This window comes from Panicum virgatum, chromosome 6K (assembly GCF_016808335.1).
Source record: "Panicum virgatum strain AP13 chromosome 6K, P.virgatum_v5, whole genome shotgun sequence".
Lineage (NCBI taxonomy): Eukaryota > Viridiplantae > Streptophyta > Magnoliopsida > Poales > Poaceae > Panicum > Panicum virgatum.
Window position 1 is genome coordinate 8,628,137 of NC_053141.1, and position 18,517 is coordinate 8,646,653.

An 18,517-nucleotide genomic window follows, 5' to 3' on the forward strand; every position below is an offset into this window, starting at 1 on the left:
CATAGGATGGCATAACCTATTGTGTATCATATCTTCTTGGCAAACTAAACTTAAGGGTCTTTTTAAAAAGATCCGGGTCAAGGAGGCTCCTTGATCCCTTCCCTCTGCATGTTCTTCAGCTCCTAATGACTACACTTGGCCACTAATCTATTGCCCAAGTGTATCACCGTCTCCAAGCAAGCTGCAGGCATGTGGTTTGCACGATGCTACTCTCCTCGCCATGCTAAACGCCAGCAGAATAGAATACAAACGCTTCACTTCTCTGCAACTTTCTTTCACACCTCAAAGCAAAGCATGCGTACATCAATGGCGCGTCGCTCCTTTCGTTTTCAGGCGTTTTCTTTCTTTTTGCGGCGACTAGTGAGTGATGTAGATAACGACCCTGGGGATCAAAAGATCAGGACGAAGAATCGGATGCCCCTAAGCAGGCAGGAAGGCTTATGGCAGTTTCAAAATCTGCAGGTTGTCCCTGACCTGATGAGCTCGGATCAGATCAGATCAACCTCAACCCCTGCATGCTTTCAGATGGGGTTACTTCCCCGTTCCTCCTACCAGGCTGGATATTTTCCTATTTAAGAAAACTAATTTGACATGACCAGACAGCTTTGCATCCGCAGAAGAATCATATCCTAATCCCATGCACAAATGGGCTATTAAGAATTCAAGGACACGGTGCAACTTGCCCAAATTGCACATTGCCAGGTGAGCAACAGTGCATCATCCTGCGCTTATCTGCTGCCACTGCAGCCACAAGAGGTATCAATTTTGATCAAACATTGTGTATGAACCAGAAGCAGGTAGTGGGGCACAAAAGGAAGCATTCAGACTGTAGACCATCCAAGAATGTCACAGCAAATGCGAACCTATATCATTTCCTTAGGTTAGCGAACACGCCTCATCCACAAACAGAAAAGGATGAAGGAATTAAACACATGAATACTGGGAACATATACAATCTCCAGCGAGCCGTCTCCATTTAGGGAAATACTATCATGGTTCTGGGACGGCTGCCCTGACAAAAGTGTGCAAGTTGACGACCGAAAAAGTTGTATGCCTCGGTGGAAGCTTGATCTCGTCGTGATCCAATCATCACCAAATGCTTGGATACACCAAAAGTGGCATTCTAATGCAGTTAGCATCAACATCTACACCATCATCGCAGGTTGGCCGCCTCAAGTAAAGCTGCAATAACAGAACAGAAATCTATGATGAGCAAATTTTATTGTAATCACGTAACAGAACCCATATTGTGTCATCAAAGAAAATTTCAACAGAAGGTGACTCATTATTCACATACTAATAATCATAGCATATGCCATCCTAGAAACAAGAAAATATCATTCAAGTCTCAAATGCTAAAACACTAACACCTTAGCACTTGAGTGTGATAAGTGGCGTAAATCGACACTTGGCACCTCACAAGCTAGCCTGCCATCTTCATGTCACTCACTCAAAATAGACCACAAAAAAGTGGAAATGTAATGCTTTTAGAATCTAAAAGCAAGTTTGCTACCCATCAGCTAGAGCACTACTGGGATTGCGGAGCACTCCAAGCATCATATGATGATGGCGCTCAGCAAGACAAGCAAAGCTTTCTCATTATGATGTAGGCAAACCCCTTTCGCCAGTAGAAACTTCATGACCGTAGAACCCGGCCATAGGTAGTTATCAACCTTTTGGTGCAACCTTTGCATCAATCCGCTCACCTTACATTTCTTTTTATTCTCTCTTCCCTGGTCGTGCTACTTACAAGTTATTTGAAAAAAAAAAATAAAACATTGATCTGTCATTTTCTTTTCTTTTGTTTTAATGACTGTGTGCTTCACACCATGCTTGTGAAGATGCATAATTGCATCCATGTTCGCAAGCCCAGACTTTTCCATTTTTGTAGTACAGTGAATGGTACTCGCAGTTCATAAAGTGTTCGTTGAGCATATGCCATGGAACTTTCAGATCAAGGGGTTTGCAAACTCACCCATTTCGGCCAATGCCCGCGTTGGAGCAATTCCTGATCGGCGTGCCACTCCCGGACTGCGCCGACCCTGAGCCGAGAAAATCAGAGGGCGATCTCTTCCTGTGCCGGGAGCCAAGGAACCGGCCGCCGTTCCTGGAGGAGGTGGCCTCGTCGCTCTGGCCGCCGTGGCGCGCTGGCGACGAGTAGTGGCACAAGCCTGGCTGCGACGGCGAGCACGGCAGGTCCTCCTGGAAAAAGACACGGCGACATTTGCATCAGAATGACTGGCCGCTTACGAATTGGAAGAAATGGCCGGTCTTTTCTACAGTAATTCACGAGGATTAGGAAACCGCGGCCATCGACGAAAAATCGAATCTTTGAGTCGGACGGAATGGAGTCGAGACCAAAATGGAGGAGCAGGGGAAGAGGGGGGAATCCAAGAGGAGATAAAGGCGGCACCTTTGCGCACTCGGCGCCGGCATTCGCGCCGTTGGTGGCGACCTCCCGGCTGCTGCTGGAGGTGGAGCTGGCGACGGGCGGCGGCGTGGCGCCGGGCTCCTCCGACCACGGCACGACCTGGTTCTCCCCCTCCCCTTCCTCGTCGTCGTCCTCGTCGTCGTCGACGACGACCTCGTCCTCGTCCTCGTCCTCGTCCTCGCCGTCGCCGTCGGCATCCTCGTCGTCCCCGCCCATCTCCTCGTCGGCGCCGCCGGCGCCCGCGGCCCCCGGGCCGCGGCGGACGCAGCGGTCGCAGAGGGAGGCGGTGGGCCCGAGGCGCGGCCCCGCGGCGCGCCACGGCGTGGGGCGCGCGCAGCCCCGGCACAGGAGCGCGCGCGCGTGGCGCGCCACGAGGAAGTTGGCGCCGTGCACCTGCGCGTCGCAGCCCCAGCAGAGCGTGGCCTCGTCGGCGCCGCAGTACACCCGCGCCGCCGCGCCGCAGAGCTCGCACGCGCCCCCGGGGCCCTTCTCCTTGCCGCCTTCCCCGGCCGCCGCCATGATCCCCCTCCTTGAAGATCGCCTCGCCGTCAGAGGACTTGTCTTCCTCTCCCCCTCCGTTGTTTCCTCGCTCTTCCCCGGAGGGTAGAGAGAGGCTAGAGAGAGAGAGAGAGGAGAGAGATTTCTGTGGTGTGCTGCTGTGAGGAGAGGAAGGAGTAAACGGGAGGAGTAGTAGTAGGAGGAGGGTGTGATGTGAGGCTGGAGTCTGGTTGGGTGCGAGAGGTTTTGAGCCTCCAGCCGAGGATCCTCTGCGGATGCGCTTCGCTCCCACTAGTGGCCGCGGGAGCCTCCACCTGGACATTCCACGCCTTTTTTTTTCCCTCCCTCTCCCTCTCTCTCCCCCCTCTTCTTCACGGAGGCTTTTCTTGCTACAGCTCAGCAGCTTTTTTTTCCCTCCCTCTCCCTCTCTCTCCCCTCTTCTTCCAGGCTTTTCTTGCTACAGCTCAGCAGCTATTGGGCATGGGTTATCTATCACCGGTGGTTTTGTAGCTTTAAATTTGGGAAAATTTGGTCATGAAAGTTTTATCTTAAAAATTTTGAGTTCAAGTAGGTTACATATTATATATAAAATATATTGTTTGATTTATTACGTCTAATGCTATATTACTATGCTTTTTATCTTTTTTCATACATGCTATTTTGTGCATTGACTTACACGATGGTGGATTCAATATCCTACACTTATATATTTTATTTCACGGGGAAAGTAATTAACTAGTGTAACATGAATTTTTTAGGGAAAATGATATTAATCTAATTGAGTGATCCCCAATTGATAGTCATACAAATCAAGTGACTAATTCAACTAAGAAAAGAATCAATTTATTGTGCTCATGATATCATATGTGGCTGTTACACCTGAGGCATATTGTAATAGTGGTTTAACTTGTATGTGGCTCTAATGCATCATTAGAAGTCGGCATGGCTCTATTTGTTCTCTTGGGATCCAAATATCGTCTGGAAAAGTGAATTTTTCTTTTAGTAACGTGATCGCCAAAGATGAAGAATAAGATGTGTGCTGCCTGGTTTGAAATGAATACGAGACAACGAAAGTGATTGTTAGCTGCTGTTGAGACCGTAGAAGGCCAACAAAGAGTTATCAAGGCATCTATAGTGAGGTCATTAATAGCGACATCTCAAATACGAGGGAGGAATCGAAGACCATGGGAAATTTTGTAATATGCACTAATGTAAGATGTTTTCTATATATGCAAAATGTAAATTTAACACGCAAGTGTGGACAGAAGTTTATTTTTATGAACAAGTAGAAAGTTCTTTAGAATATTCATACTCATTTATTGAAAAAGAAACTCATCAAGATCATTCATAATGACATCTCGAAATTGGTGGGAACAATGACAATCTATTGAAATTTCACACCCCACACCTAGTTTGTACTACTAATATGCTTTGTAAGTGTTTTTATGCATGTGGTGAGAGGAATAAGCCACGAAGGAGAATGTGAGGCTGGGAAGGGGCAGAGGGGCAGTGTGGCCTCCAAGGAAGAGGAAGAAGAGAGAGCGAGGGCCACAAGCTCAAAACTGCTGAGGTGGGTCGGCCCACGTGAAGCATCCGGATCCATCCGCTGCCTTCATCGTATTCCTCGTTCCCCCACCTCACACTACCTTGCTACACCTGCCAGCCTCAGATATTTTTTCCTCTCTCTCCACTCTCTTGCTCTCGCTTTCTCCATCTAAAGCCAAACTCGCTACCAAATTTCCAAATAGCACTGCTAGGCGTACACAAGATAGTACCCATTGGAGCTTAACATCTCCGTATATTTGTTTTCTTTTTCTGAAAAGGCTTAACATCGCTGTCTTTTGGTTCCAACACCAGCTCCATGGTTCCGCGGCGACATCTGCTTCAAATCTACAACATTTGTTGTGCTCAATTTGCATATTGCAAGAATGTATTCGGCATATTGTGGAAAACATATTTGTGAATTTCGAAAGAGAAAAATTTGCAAGCCTAACGTAACCATGAGGTATTTGACCTAATTAATATAGCAGCACTTCTATGTGTATGGGTTAAAATTTTCATAAAAGCTTATTTGCAACATTGCTCCCTCGAGTTGTTTCTATACACGGCCTAAATATTCGCAGTTTAAATTGAGAAGGGCGAGGGTTTCCTCAATTATTCTTCTGTTGTATGTTTCTGTAAGTACATGTAGCAATTCTGAATAATCTATGGTTCTAGTAAGCCAGCCTTAAGTGACGCCCCCTTGGCCCTTGGGTCTCGAATTGTATGATGCAATCTTTTTTCTGACTTGTATTTGATCCTCCTGATCTGGGTTTGCTGAAAGCTGTGGACACCGACGAGGAAGCTGGTCTATTTTATGGGGCCGTACATATGTCATGAATACTAAATGTTTGCCATGCTTTTCCTTGTGATTGTACCTTCGTACCATTGTATAATCATATGACAATATAAAACCTAGGAGCATGGGATGAAAGCTTTCACTATTATAATCCACAAACACTCCTATTTATATTTGGATTTTAAATTTATGTGCAAATAAAAGTTGACTCAAGTTTAAACGAAAAATAAAATATACAGGTTTCATTAAAGTGGAAACAAACAAGATAAAGAAGAACTATCGAGGAAGGGACTTTAATTTTTTTATTTCAAGAAAATTAAGGGGCTTATATGGTTTGCAACCTAAATGCTCAGTTTGCTTTACCTACTTCTATTGGTTAACTAGATTCTTGATGTGGAACTTGCCCTAGCACATCTAGTATAACTTTATTTGGCTTTATCAGAATGTTAATAAATAATATTTACTAAAAATTAAAAGCAACATGTATTATTAGGGATGGAAGGAGTATTTAAAATATACATATTCTCTATAATAACCTTGGCCGTTCGTTTGCAAATATAGGGATATAAAGTTATAAAGTTCTTATGGATCAACAATTCATAATAGATGATTGAAATCTCTAAAAATCCACCATATAATTCAGACTTTTTAAATGGTATTATATGCGCCACAAGATGGCCGATAAAAACCAATTTATGTTGAAGTTGACTTTAGAATCATTTATTCCCTTTAGATATATATTCCATGACAACACTTGTCCGTCTCGAGAGAGGGACCGTTTGACCCAAGATCAGATAGTTAGGAAATTGAGATCATTAGTAGATCCGAGAAAAATGAGGTGTATAGTCATCCCAAAGAATATCTATATGTTCCTCAGGCTATTGTGTCAAGTTTCAAGTGGACAACTTAGGCTCCTGAAAGCAACAGATATCATTTGAACTACATGCAAATGCTACAAATGTTCATATCCTTTGCGCTACAACCTTTGTGAAGATAGAAAGGATTCAACTTTGTTTAAAGGGCTCTGAGCAACGACATAGCCCGTACACAGCTCACTGAGAAAGAGGATACAAGAAAAGGTGCAAGACAACACATCAGGCATCAGCTCTAAGAAACAAGTGGATTGAAAATTGCAGCATATAGCCACGCAAAAAGAAAAGAAGCGACTTGCGCAATCAAAAGTCTAGGAGAAATTGTATACCAGATATCAACATGCTAAATATAACTACTGCTACTACCTCCGTCTCAGAATATAGCTATTTCATATTTTCTCAAAGTCGAACCTTTTAAACTTTGACAGGAGATGGTAAAAAAAAAATAAAGACTGGTAATATAAAAGTGGTATCAGTTTATTTATAATGAAATCAACTATCACAACATGTAACATTTGTAATTATCTTTGAAGCTATTATTGGTCAAAGATGAAAATATTTGACTCTGACCAATTCAAAAGGTCGTTATACTTTGGAACAGAGATAGTATATTCGAAGCACACGATGTACTACTAGGAGGGGATTGTGAGACTAATAAAACATTTTTAAAAAAAAAAAAGAGAGAAAAATTAAAGAAGCACCATGTGTTAGCAGTATACTTACACAGTATTATTCCTAGATTATTATTACTCTTTATTACGTAGTTCTCTGCACGAGCGCCTGCTCAGCGACGCTGGTTTCGCACAGTACCACAGCTACGAACATTCCCAGCCGCCGGTGGCCACACGTTGGGGGGCGAACCAACCAGACCAAGCCCGGCCGTCGGATCCGCATCGGGCGGCGGGCGGAACTAGTGGCGGAGCGACGCGGGCTCGGCGGTGGCGTGGCACTGGTAGCTGTGTGGGGATCGCGTGCGGGGCCCGCGGGCCACGTGCCCCACGGCCCGGCCGCACGCTGGCCTGGGAAGCCGGGCGCCGCGCGCCGGGCGCGGTGTGTCGCTGAGCGTGGGCCCACGGGCTGGTCCCCGCGTCCCCCCGTTTTGTTTTTTTTCTTTTCCGGCCTCCGTTCCGTTCTCACCTGTTCCCCGCCGAGGTAAACCGCGCAGCACGCCAGCACTGGGCCTGCCACCGACTGATCAATGAGCAAACATGATTGTGTTTTTATTCTGTCCAAAATGTTTTTTACTGCAAAACAGTAGATTCCGTGTACAGCCCAAGGTGTTTATTACTGTGTACAATAGATGTTTCGAGGAGAGAATCTTATCACATCAGTAATATACTGGTATATATAAAACTCATATTTAGACCCGTTTGGTTCCTTCTAGTAAACCCAATTCTAGAAGAGAATCTTACAAACATACATGAAGTAGCAAATGAAGTCTATTTCAAATTCTTTTTACGGATGGGTGTAACTTTCCGCGACGAATCTAATAACTTTAATTAATCGATGATTGGCTGTAATGATGCTACAATAATCATCCTCTAATCATGCAGTCAAAGGCCTCATTACATTCGTTAGAATTTCTAACGCAGGGGTTCTGAAGTTGGTTTTGTAAATTATCTTTATTTCATACCAATAATTAACGATTAAAGTTGTATTTTCTAGAATTACAAACCAAACTGGGTTGAGTTCTTGTGAACAGTGAACATAAGTAAGCACTAATATAATAGGTAGAAAGTATTTCATCCACATTTTAAGCATCTGCTGCGTATGACGTGCTAAAATAAGGCCTTATTTAGTTGGGGAAAATTTTTGGGTTTTGAAACTGTAGCACTTTTGTTGTTATTTAGCAATTAATATTACATCATGGACTAATTAGACTTAAAAAATTCGTCTCATTATTTATAGTTAAACTATATAATTAGTTATTTTTTAACTCCATTTAATACTCCATGTATATGTCCAAAAATTCAATGTTATAGATATTGTAGAAAAGTTTTTGAGAACTAAACAGGCCTAACACTTTTTTTTTGTTCCGGTGAAGCACCACTTTAGCGCTTGTTTGATTAATCTTTCGTCAAGGGGATTGAAGGAGAACTAGAGGAGTTTGAGAGGGAAACGCCTCTTCAATTCCATTCAAACCAGACAAGCTCTTGCATTAATTACTCCCTCCGTTTTAAAATTTAGATTGCTTTAACTTTTCTTTTCCTGGTTCATAACTTTTATTATGTATCTAAATCTATATTATGTCTAGTTGCATAGCAAATCTGTAACTTTAGAAAAGCTAAAACGACATGCATCTTAGCACAGAGGAAGTGTAATAGGTGAAAGGGCCTGTAGCCTAGTCGTTACAGGAGCGTCGGTAGCACCTTAAGATCTGGGTTCAGCTCCCGTGAGAGCGATATTCTAGAATTTAACGGCGTTGTGCTTTTAGTAGTAGGCGGTGATGTTCCCGTCAATAACGAGACGTCTGGCTCAGTCTTTGAAAATGTCCATAGAAGTAGAGTTTTGTGTATGTGTGTTCTGTTCATAAGTGTGAGTGTACGTGCGCTATGAGTGCGCTACGAGGGTCTGAGTTGTATCGTGTAATTAAAAATTGAGGTTAAATCAAACTATTTAAAATCCCTCCCACGAAAACTAGCTATTTTAACATTTTCTATCTCATGAAATTCTTTAAGTCACCTCAATTTTAACGCTTGGCCATTGGAAGAACCCTGCACGTGCATTTGCTGGCTCCACCAACAAGCAGGCGGCAACACAGCTTGAGCGGGACGGACGGACGGTGACTAATCACTACTGTACGTTCCAATCTCTCCAATTAGCAGTACTCCAATCGCCAGCACGGTGACAATCCGACAGAGAGATGAGATAGTTAAAGGGAAATCCCTGCCCATCTATATCCATCCATCCATCCATCTGTCCGGGCTGGAGATGTCGATTTGGATCGACACGATCCATCCAAATCGGGGCAGGCCCAGGGTTCCCCTTACCGGTGTGAACCGGTCCGGTTTAACTGGTTACCGGTGAAATCGGTCCGGTCCGGTTCCGGTTTGGGTTGGTACCAAACCGACCCAAATTTAAAATTCAAATTTGAATTCCAGAAAATGAAATATTTTCAAAAAATTTCTAAAAATACTTCAAGGTGCGACGAATCTAATGGTGTCAAATTTTCTCAAAAATTTGTTCGTTTAACATACTTTTCGGGCATTTAAAGTTAAAATAAAAAAGAAAAGGAAAAAATGAGATGGCCCATTAAGGCCCACTTGGTAAACCGGTCAAACCGGCTGGTAAACTGGTCTAACCGGCCGGTATACCGGTCCAAACCGGTTACACATGCGATTTTAAATTTGGATTTGAATTCAAACCGGTCAAACCGGCCGATAAACCGGTCAAACCGACCGGTAAACCGGTCTAACCGGTCAGTATACCGGTACGAACCGGTTGAACTGAGTTTTTTGAATTCAAATTTAAATTTGACCGGTTTCTACCGGTAACCGGTCAAACCGGTCCGGTTTACCGGAACCGGAGGGCGCCGATTTGGGTAAACCGGTCGAGAAAAAAAACCCTGGGCAGGCCATGATGACAACTCTCGCTTCCCGAGTACTCAAATAATTTTAAATTTAACTAAATTTACACAAAATAGTATTAACATTTATATACAGCAGGAGTACCATTAGATTGATCATTTAATATACTTCATACTAAATCTATTTGAAGATATAAGTATTAGTACTTTATAAATCTAATCAAACTTAAAATTATTTAGCTCTTCAAAAAGCGAGAGTTACATTCTTTCGAGAAAGAAGGGAGTATATATATTAAATACATTTATATTTATCCATGTGACAAGATGTGCAACCTCAAAATATTTGCAAAAAAGGAAAAAAGATGATGCATAATTGGGATTAATAATGTTTACAAAAACGAGGACAGTGATGCTGCCAGGGGAGGGTGGGGGAGCAAGCTTGGCCACACGACGAGTGAGAGAGACGCTGTCGCAGCTGCTCAAGTGAAGTTGAGAGACAATAATAAAGAGAAAGGGAGGTGGGGAGATAAAGACAGAGATGCGGCGGGAAGCGAAGCTTGTGGCTGGCTGTGGACTGATGGGGCCCCGGGCTGGTGTGGAGGCCACGTGAAGAGCGCGTGGACCGGATTGCTCCCCAGTCCCCATGCCGCGCCGGTGGGCCCGCCCGCGAGAACAGGCCCGGAAAAGATTCACTGTCGTGAGCGCAGAGTCTAAACCTCTATTTATTATTTATTGTGTTTTGCTGATATTTTAGTATATTTATGAAAGAGAGAAATCAAGACTCCAAGTTTTATTTAGACTCCAAATTTTCACGCAAATCAAGAATAAATGAGAGAGAAATAAGTGAGTCATATAAACTAAAGTAACACATTTTGTATTGAGAAGTATAATTTTTTGTGATAGAATTTTTGAGACCTAGACTCTATGAGTGAAGTTTATGTTGACCAAAATAATGTGCCGCGCCGCCACCACTTGTTTGCTTCTCGTCTCGCTTTGCTTGACCAACCGTGACGGTGACGCACAGCCCCAAATGATGATAGAAAAAATGGATTAAATATTTTTTCTTAATATAAGAGCAGCCTCAATAAAATTTTATGGAAGATTTTATGACATTAAATATTACCAATTTTGCTGACTTGGCAAAGAGAGAAGGATGAACTTTCGTGGGACGTGATGAGAGTTTCATCACTATGAAACTCATCTGGCACAGTTATCTAGTTTTTAGTGTAGGTAATTGTGACCATGAAACTCCCACTGAGACTGGCCTAAGGATGAGATTAAGATTGTTTCTCCAATCGGAAATGCAAGGGGGTTAAGATATGGGCAGTCTCCAAATCAAATAAGAATATCTACAAAATGTGAAAGATTTATATGTTATCGTAGTAATTTTTATCAAATCTCAATATCACGTTGTCAAACTACATAATTTTTTAAAATTATTGCCAAAAATATAAAAAGTATTCGGCTAGAGCAAATTTTGATGGACTTATGTTACTGATAGGAGAAAGTAGTTAATACGATAAGCATAATAGATGCAAGTGAAAGAGATTTGAGGAAGCCAACCAAACACAAGCTCAATTGGGTAGACAAGTTTAGGGATGAAAACAATTGAAAACAGTCATAATCCGTATTATAATACAGAACCAGGTCGAAAATTTTCTGTATTTATAAAATTAGCAAAATCAAATAAGGTGAAAAAGACTATAAAATTAATTGTAAATGATAATTTTCATATTTTTCTAAAAATAGAAATGATATTATAATAAGGAAAATGGTATCGGTCGGTATAGGAATTTCTCGTCCCACTTTCACCCTTAGCGTGTTGTCCTAGACGCTAAACGGTAAACAGTCGGTCACCTATCGTTTAGCCCATTATTCGGGCAAAACGGGTGTTTAAATGAGAAAAACGGCCATTTAAACGGTCAAAGCAACCGATTAAACGAAAATGATGTGCCACTATGTAGCGTTTAGATGGTGTTTAAACAGGTTAAATGACCGTTTAGACGAATAATGTCCCTTAGACATGTTGTTGATAGGAGATGTTAATGTCGCATACGTGATTGAAAGTCACCTCATCACGCACCATGAATAATCGCAAATGCTCAGGGTCGCGCGCGTGGGTGTGTGTGTTGACCCGTCGCACAGCACCCGTGCACGCGGCCCACGGAGCCCCCTTTGGTCCGCGAGGCCCACTGTGTGGTCTGCGGGCGCCACTGGTCTATTTTGCTTTTTTTTTCTAGAAATTCCAATATTTTATTTATTTTTTGTTCCAATGGAATATTTTGTTTCAGTGGAACATTTTTTCATATTCAACCGACCAATTTTCTTTGTTCCAACTGAATTTGTTTTGGAACAATTTGTTTCAGCGGAATAATTTTTTCTAGTGATAGAGGGACGGCCCAGCTCCCCGCGCTCTCTCAGCCCAGCTCCCCCAGTCCTGCTCCAACGGCCCACCCCCGCGCTTCTGTGACGGGCTGGCTCGAGGTCACGCGGGAGATCCCAAGTAGCCTGTGAATAATTGCTTCTTCTCGGTGGAACATTTCTTTTATTAATTATACGGGAGCATTGGAACAAAAGTTGTTCAACACAGCCCAGCCCGGTCCAAATAAAATGGAAATTGGGCTTTTCTCGGCCCATCTTCTTATCGACAGGGCCCCCTACTATCCCGACGGCCCAACAGCAAATACCTGGCGCCGCCGCCCGCCGGCGGCTCCTCCGCCGCCCGTCGGCCGTCGCCAGCTGGCTCCAGGACCAGCGTCGCCATGGCCGTCGTGCCGTGGCCCTGTCGCGTCTCCATCTCCGTCGACGCGGGCCGCCCCGCTGCCCCTGACCTCGGCTACTTCGCTCCCCGTCCACCGGTACGCCCTCCCTCCGGCTCCATTCCTCCCCTCTTCTCTGTCTCTGAAATTGAAATGAGCCAAGTATTTCCAGGTCGAGGTCAGGGGGGGCGCTCACGGCGCACCCCCCGCTCACGGCTGCTGCTGCTGCTGCTGCTGCGGAAACCGCACGCCGTGTGGAGGGAGTAGGGCGCGTGGCTGCATCAGCGCGTCCCCCTCTCTTTTCGAAATGGTGGGATCTATGGACATGGTACCAGGATTCTCCTGCGCCTCCTCGAAAAGAAAGGGGTTGCTTCCAATGTCTATCGGATATGTGAAGCTTTGAGTGACCCATTCTTACGAAATTCCGTATCCTTGCGAGCGAATTGAAGCTTTTGGAACTGAGGTTTGTCCCTGTCCTTATCTCTCAGTTTACAAGTGGAAGGTCATTTCGGTTGAACTGTAGGTGTTGAGATCTTCCATTTTGTACTGCTGTTCGTCAGAGTTTTCTGCGTGTGAATTGTGTTTCGCAAAAAAAAAAAGGGCATATGTTTACCTTTTTTTAATTGTATGTTCCAAAGTCCAAACTCAATGTGGGAAGTTATTGCCAAATTATTACTTTGAAATTGTGCAAACCTTGATGTTGTTTACTGTTTGAAGTTTTAACTGCCGGCCCTCTGATCTTGTATCAACTGTCTCAAACTAGTCTAGTCATTATCAGGCAAAGCTTGTCCTACTCCTGTCATGTGATCAAATCAAAGTGTGTTATCTGGAAGCATATATTTCTGGACACTATATTCTGCAAAGAACTTCCGACTGCAACTTCATAACAGTACTCTCATTGAAACAAGAGACAACATAGGTCAGCGTAATGGTGTTTTATCATCAATCCAAAACTCACATTGGCAATGATTCGGATAGTATGTTCACTTTATTGTCGGGGGGACTCCTGTACAACTAGGCATGGGCCAGGAAGCTCTGCAGATATCCTTGCTTAAAAGGCCCAAGTGAGTTCATGAAAAAGGCGACTATGCAGCTCTGGCCTCTGGTTGCCATCTTGCATTGCAGCATCAATAGTTTGGTTCTCCTGATCTCCTCCATGAAATTCATTCATGTCATTTGAATCTTTGAAAAATGATTAAGCAATTTATGTTTTCCCAATTACTTGTTCAGCTGTACTGTCATACATTCATGCTTATTGGGTACTGCTATACATACATTTCCCTTTCAATCTTCTGATGCAAATGCATAGTAGATCTCGCAGCCTGAATCTTACAAACTAGGAGTATTTATTAATTTTAAAAGGATCAGACCACTCCAAATTTAGTAAAGGAATATTGGCTCCTAGATTTACTTCCACGAACAAAATTTAGAGACATATGGAAGGCTTTCCCATTCACAAATTTTACGAGACAAATTTTCAAGTGACCCCTACGAGGAGTGGCTTGTCATTTGTTATCTAGTGTGGAACTTGCAATCCCAATCATTCTTTGTCTGTTAAGGTTAATCAATAGTTTAAAACAAAGGGGATCAATCAACACAACATCAACATCAACAAAGCCTTTTAATCCCAAGCAAGTTGGGGTAGGCTAGAGTTGAAACCCAACAAAGACCATTATTCATGGTTCTGGCACGTGAATCGCGGCTTTCCAAGCACTTCTATCCAAGGACAAATCTCTAGGTATACTCCAGTCTTTCAAGTCTCTTCTAATTGTTTCTTCCCATGTCAACTTCGGCCGGCTCCTGCCTCTCCTCATATTACCGTCGTGCTTTAGGATTAGCGTTTCCAGCAAAAACACTGTCGTTTGGTATGGCTGCTAATTTTGGAAGAACTCAACCACTCTTTTGCTCCTTGGAGTCCAACTGTACAGGCAACCTTGCCCTCTGATTGCTTTTATATCCTCACCTCCATGATCCCCTAATCATTTTCCATGGCAAGTATGAGGTCGAGGGTGCCAATGCGTTCCATTTCCCCCATCTGTGCCACCCTTTTGTTTCTTTCTTGTTCATTCAGCTCAATGCATCTTGGTGCATCCAGCGATGACCACCTTGTCCCTGGCAAGCCGCTCACACCAGGAAACACTCTTGTGTCCGACGATGGCACCTTCACCCTGGGCTTCTTCTCCCTGTCCAATTCCACAAAAAAGCATTATTATGTTGGCATATGGTACAGCAACATCCCGCAGCGTACTGTCGTCTGGGTTGCCAACCGTGTTGTGCCGATTACTAATCTTTCCTCTGCAATGCTCGTCTTGACCAGTAGCACAAACATTGTCATGTCTGAGGGCAATGGCCGCATCCTTTGGAGGTCAAACAACAAAATCATGGTCAGGTCTCCACCTGCCACAACCATCTCTGCAGAAGCCACACTAGAAAACACTGGAAACTTCATCCTCCGGTCTATGGGCAACAGTACCATCCTATGGCAGAGCTTCGACCACCCAGCTGATACCCTCCTTCCTGGTATGAACCTCAGGATCAGCCACAAAATGCATCAGGTACAACACCTTATTTCCTGGAAAGGCCCACAGGATCCATCCCCTGGACCCTTCTCCTATGGCGCAGATCCCAATAGCTTCCTGCAGCGCTTCATCTGGAACAGCACAAGACCGCACCATCGAAGCCCAGTGTGGACTAGCTACTTCCTTCTTGGGAGCTACATGGACAACCTTCATCCTACAATTTACATGGCGGTACATCGCGGAGATGATGATGAGGTGTACATGTCCTTTGGCACCCCGATCGACTCCGTGTCTTTGTTGATTAGGATGGAGATAAGCTACACAGGCAAGGCAAATATACTAAGCTGGAACAACAACATGTCGGCATGGACAGCCCTGTACACACAGCCTGCACATGAGTGCAATTTGTATGCATACTGTGGTCCATACGGCTACTGTGACAACAGTGAAATAATCCCGACATGCAAGTGTCTTGATGGTTTCGAACCGAATGATGAAGAAGCCTGGATCAATGGCAGATTTTTGGAGGGATGTCACCGGAAGAAGGCACTAAGGTGTAGCGGTGGAGATGATTTCTTGACCTTGCCAGGCATGAAGGTCCCTGACAATTTCCTCTTCATCGGAAACAAAAGTTTTGATGAATGCACGGAGGAATGCCGTAGCAACTGCTCCTGCGTGGCATATGCTTATGCCAACATGAGCACCAGGGCAATTGATGGGGATGACACGAGGTGCCTGATATGGACTGGGATGTTGATTGATATGGAGAAGTGCAGCGAAGGAGGGGAGAACCTATATATTCGTACCAAAAAAATAAGCGGTATGATTTCTTGCTTCTATTTGTCTGCTTACCTTACTAGGCAGGTGTTTGGATTCCTTGAATTCATACTTCATAATAAAGAGGGTCCTATTGAAACTGGAGAACAGAGGACCTATATTTGTGAAGTATTAGACTAAAGTAGGGTCAGTGTGAAAAACACTTGACATACCTAGTAGTGGGTGAGATGGGTGAAGTTTGTTGATTGTCCATGATTATAATCTTTGCAGGTAGCATGCTAACAACCAACATCCTTGAAATTGTACTGCCAGTTCTGGCAGCTTTGCTGGCACTCATTTGCATAGTGCTTGTTTGGATCTGCTGGTTTAGAGGTACACAAGCACTCACCCCCCACACCCCACCCCACCCCACATGTCTATCACTATTTTTCCCTCTCTGTTTTCTCTATCGAATGAAAACTGAAGAGACATTATATGCATTTCTGTTAGGAAAACAAGGCAGCAAGGAAATCTGTACTATGCTGATGCTAGGAGACAGAGGGAGTACTTATGAACTTGCTGATAGAAAAATAGATTTGCCATTGATTAGCTTCAGGGAAGTTGCCACGGCAACACAGAATTTTTCTGATTCAGCCATACTTGGAAGAGGAGGATTTGGCACTGTTTACAAGGTGAGGAAACTTGAGCTTGTAGTTTCAGTGGTCAATTGCAATTGGATTTCTAACTTCTCTGATTCAAGATTTTTTTAATTTATTTAGGGAACATTGGGAGATAAGGACATTGCAGTGAAAAGGCTCTGTAAAGGTTCTGGTCAAGGGGTAGTGGAGTTCAAAAATGAAGCAGCTCTGATTACCAAGTTGCAACACAGAAACTTAGTTAAACTTCTAGGGTGCTGCAATGATAAAGATGAGAAACTACTGATCTATGAATACCTTCCTAACAATAGTTTGGATGCCTTCCTTTTCAGTATGTTCTGCTCACTTATCGTGAAAGCTCAAGTTCTCAACCATTAACCGAAGAAATATACACAACTGATAGGATGCTTCATCTATCCTTGACAGATGCTGCAAGAAAGTCATTGCTTGACTGGCCCACAAGATTCGAGATAATCAAAGGCATAGCTAGAGGCCTTCTATATCTTCACCAAGATTCAAGTCTGACAATAATTCATAGAGATCTCAAGGCAGGCAATGTATTGTTGGATGCTGAAATGAAGCCCAAGATATCTGATTTTGGTACAGCTAGGATCTTTGGTATCGACGAACAACAATCAAATACCAACAGAGTCGTGGGAACTTAGTGAGTGATTTCTTTCACAGAGTAAATTTCTAAGCAACCATCATACCATTGTTCTTGAACTATTTAAGATAAAACTGTATGCTTCTTCTGATATTATGGTGCGAACAGTGGTTACATGTCGCCTGAATATGCACTAGAAGGCACCATTTCTCTCAAATCCGATGTCTACAGCTTCGGTGTGTTGCTATTGGAGGTTGTAAGTGGCTTGAAGATCAGTGCGGCTGGCCCAGTCACAGGTGCACCGAACCTTATAGCTCGTGTAAGTTTTTTTAAGTCCCCCAAAATTATTTAATTGGTGAAATTCAACCCTTGATGTATTTAACACATGATTGCATGCTGATCGATTGACTTAGGCATGGGGCTTGTGGAAGGATGGAAACTTGCGTGATTTGGTGGACTCATCAATTGTTGAGAGCTGTTCACTAGATGAAGTTCTACGATGTATCCACATCGGTCTCCTGTTGGTGCAAGACGACCCGAATGCTCGTCCTCTTATGTCATGGGTGGTGTCAAGCTTGGATAACAATGACATTGAGCTCCCACAGCCTAGTGAGCCTCTCTGCATTGCAAGGAGAAACTACAGAACTGGTGAAGCAGGAGAAAGTTATGTAAGTGACATGAGCCTCGGAGCGCTGGAAGGGCGCTAAAGGCTCCTCACTTATTTCCTCAAAATTCAAAGACCCCCAATATAGAACAGAAACCGATATCTTTTCAAACAAAGGTAATTCATGGCATCATCGACAGCTCTCACTTATTAGCTGCAATTGAACAACTTGTCCAGGGATCGAGCAGCTCAGCAATGGAGACATAGGCGTGGATGTGATCGGAGGAACTCTGCCTATCTCGATGCCATATATACGTTCATAGTTTCTCTATCTACTCGGCTTGTTTGTTCTGATCTCTCCATCCAAATATTGTCATTTCTGTTCTTCGCTGTACCGAACTACTACCATCTAGGCAAAGCTTGCCATCAGATTGTAGCATGGACTTGTTGATTGTTCCAGTAATGAAGCGAAATTGTGATCGTGGAACTGAAATAATATTGCTGCTGGTGCTATCGGTGCTGAAGTCATGTCCACAAGAGATGAGGAGTGCACGCATGGGACTCCCATCTCCATGGATTATGGTTCTTTCTCCATGACGCATACTGTTAGGTCGCCCCAGATGCCAGCCAGTGCAAACTACGTTTCCTAACCATCATCATGACGGAACTAATTTTGCTCAGCATCTCCATCGAAGCACGTTATCTGGTTGGCTCCGTTTCAGACTATAAATAGCCGCAGACAGTTTTAGCCGTTGCTTGATTACTCATCAGTGATTTGAAAACAGAATGTAGCAGTTGCCATTTTTGAGCTTGGACCCTGAACCAGCATTTGGCCAGAGATTCTGGTATCAGGTTTCCTTTGCTACTCATGTTTGAGCTGTGATATGGGTGTGCGCTGTGCCTTTGCCATGCATTATTCCAACGGTTGGGAACACGTTGCACGCCTTATATTAA

General features: G+C 43.7%; 2 protein-coding genes across 7 annotated transcripts; one reads left to right on the forward strand and one right to left on the reverse strand.

Annotated features, from left to right (window-relative positions):
* Window positions 1-801: 801 nt before the first annotated feature.
* LOC120711585 (ATPase family AAA domain-containing protein 2-like) lies at window positions 802-3,242 on the reverse strand. Its single transcript, XM_039997171.1, has 3 exons — window positions 2,414-3,242; window positions 1,976-2,202; window positions 802-1,182 (listed from the first exon to the last, which is right to left on the reverse strand). Exons 1-3 carry the CDS (start codon window positions 2,948-2,950, stop codon window positions 1,173-1,175), a joined length of 774 nt encoding a protein of 257 aa, XP_039853105.1. The 5' UTR covers window positions 2,951-3,242; the 3' UTR covers window positions 802-1,172.
* Window positions 3,243-12,345: 9,103 nt separating this feature from the next.
* On the forward strand, window positions 12,346-18,056 carry LOC120711586 (receptor-like serine/threonine-protein kinase SD1-8). Of its 6 annotated transcripts, none has more exons than XM_039997176.1 (9): window positions 12,346-12,523; window positions 12,597-15,763; window positions 15,991-16,092; window positions 16,210-16,391; window positions 16,479-16,686; window positions 16,782-17,019; window positions 17,128-17,278; window positions 17,373-17,627; window positions 17,801-18,056. In XM_039997176.1, the coding sequence occupies exons 2-9, from the start codon at window positions 14,413-14,415 to the stop codon at window positions 17,828-17,830; spliced, it is 2,517 nt and encodes an 838-aa protein (XP_039853110.1). In that variant the 5' UTR covers window positions 12,346-12,523; window positions 12,597-14,412; the 3' UTR covers window positions 17,831-18,056. The 6 variants fall into 6 exon arrangements, with proteins under 6 accessions (XP_039853110.1, XP_039853109.1, XP_039853108.1 ...); XM_039997175.1 differs by having other exon boundaries at window positions 12,597-12,887; window positions 13,203-15,763; window positions 17,373-18,056; XM_039997177.1 differs by having other exon boundaries at window positions 12,348-12,523; window positions 12,597-12,887; window positions 14,742-15,763; window positions 17,373-18,056.
* Window positions 18,057-18,517: the final 461 nt, after the last annotated feature.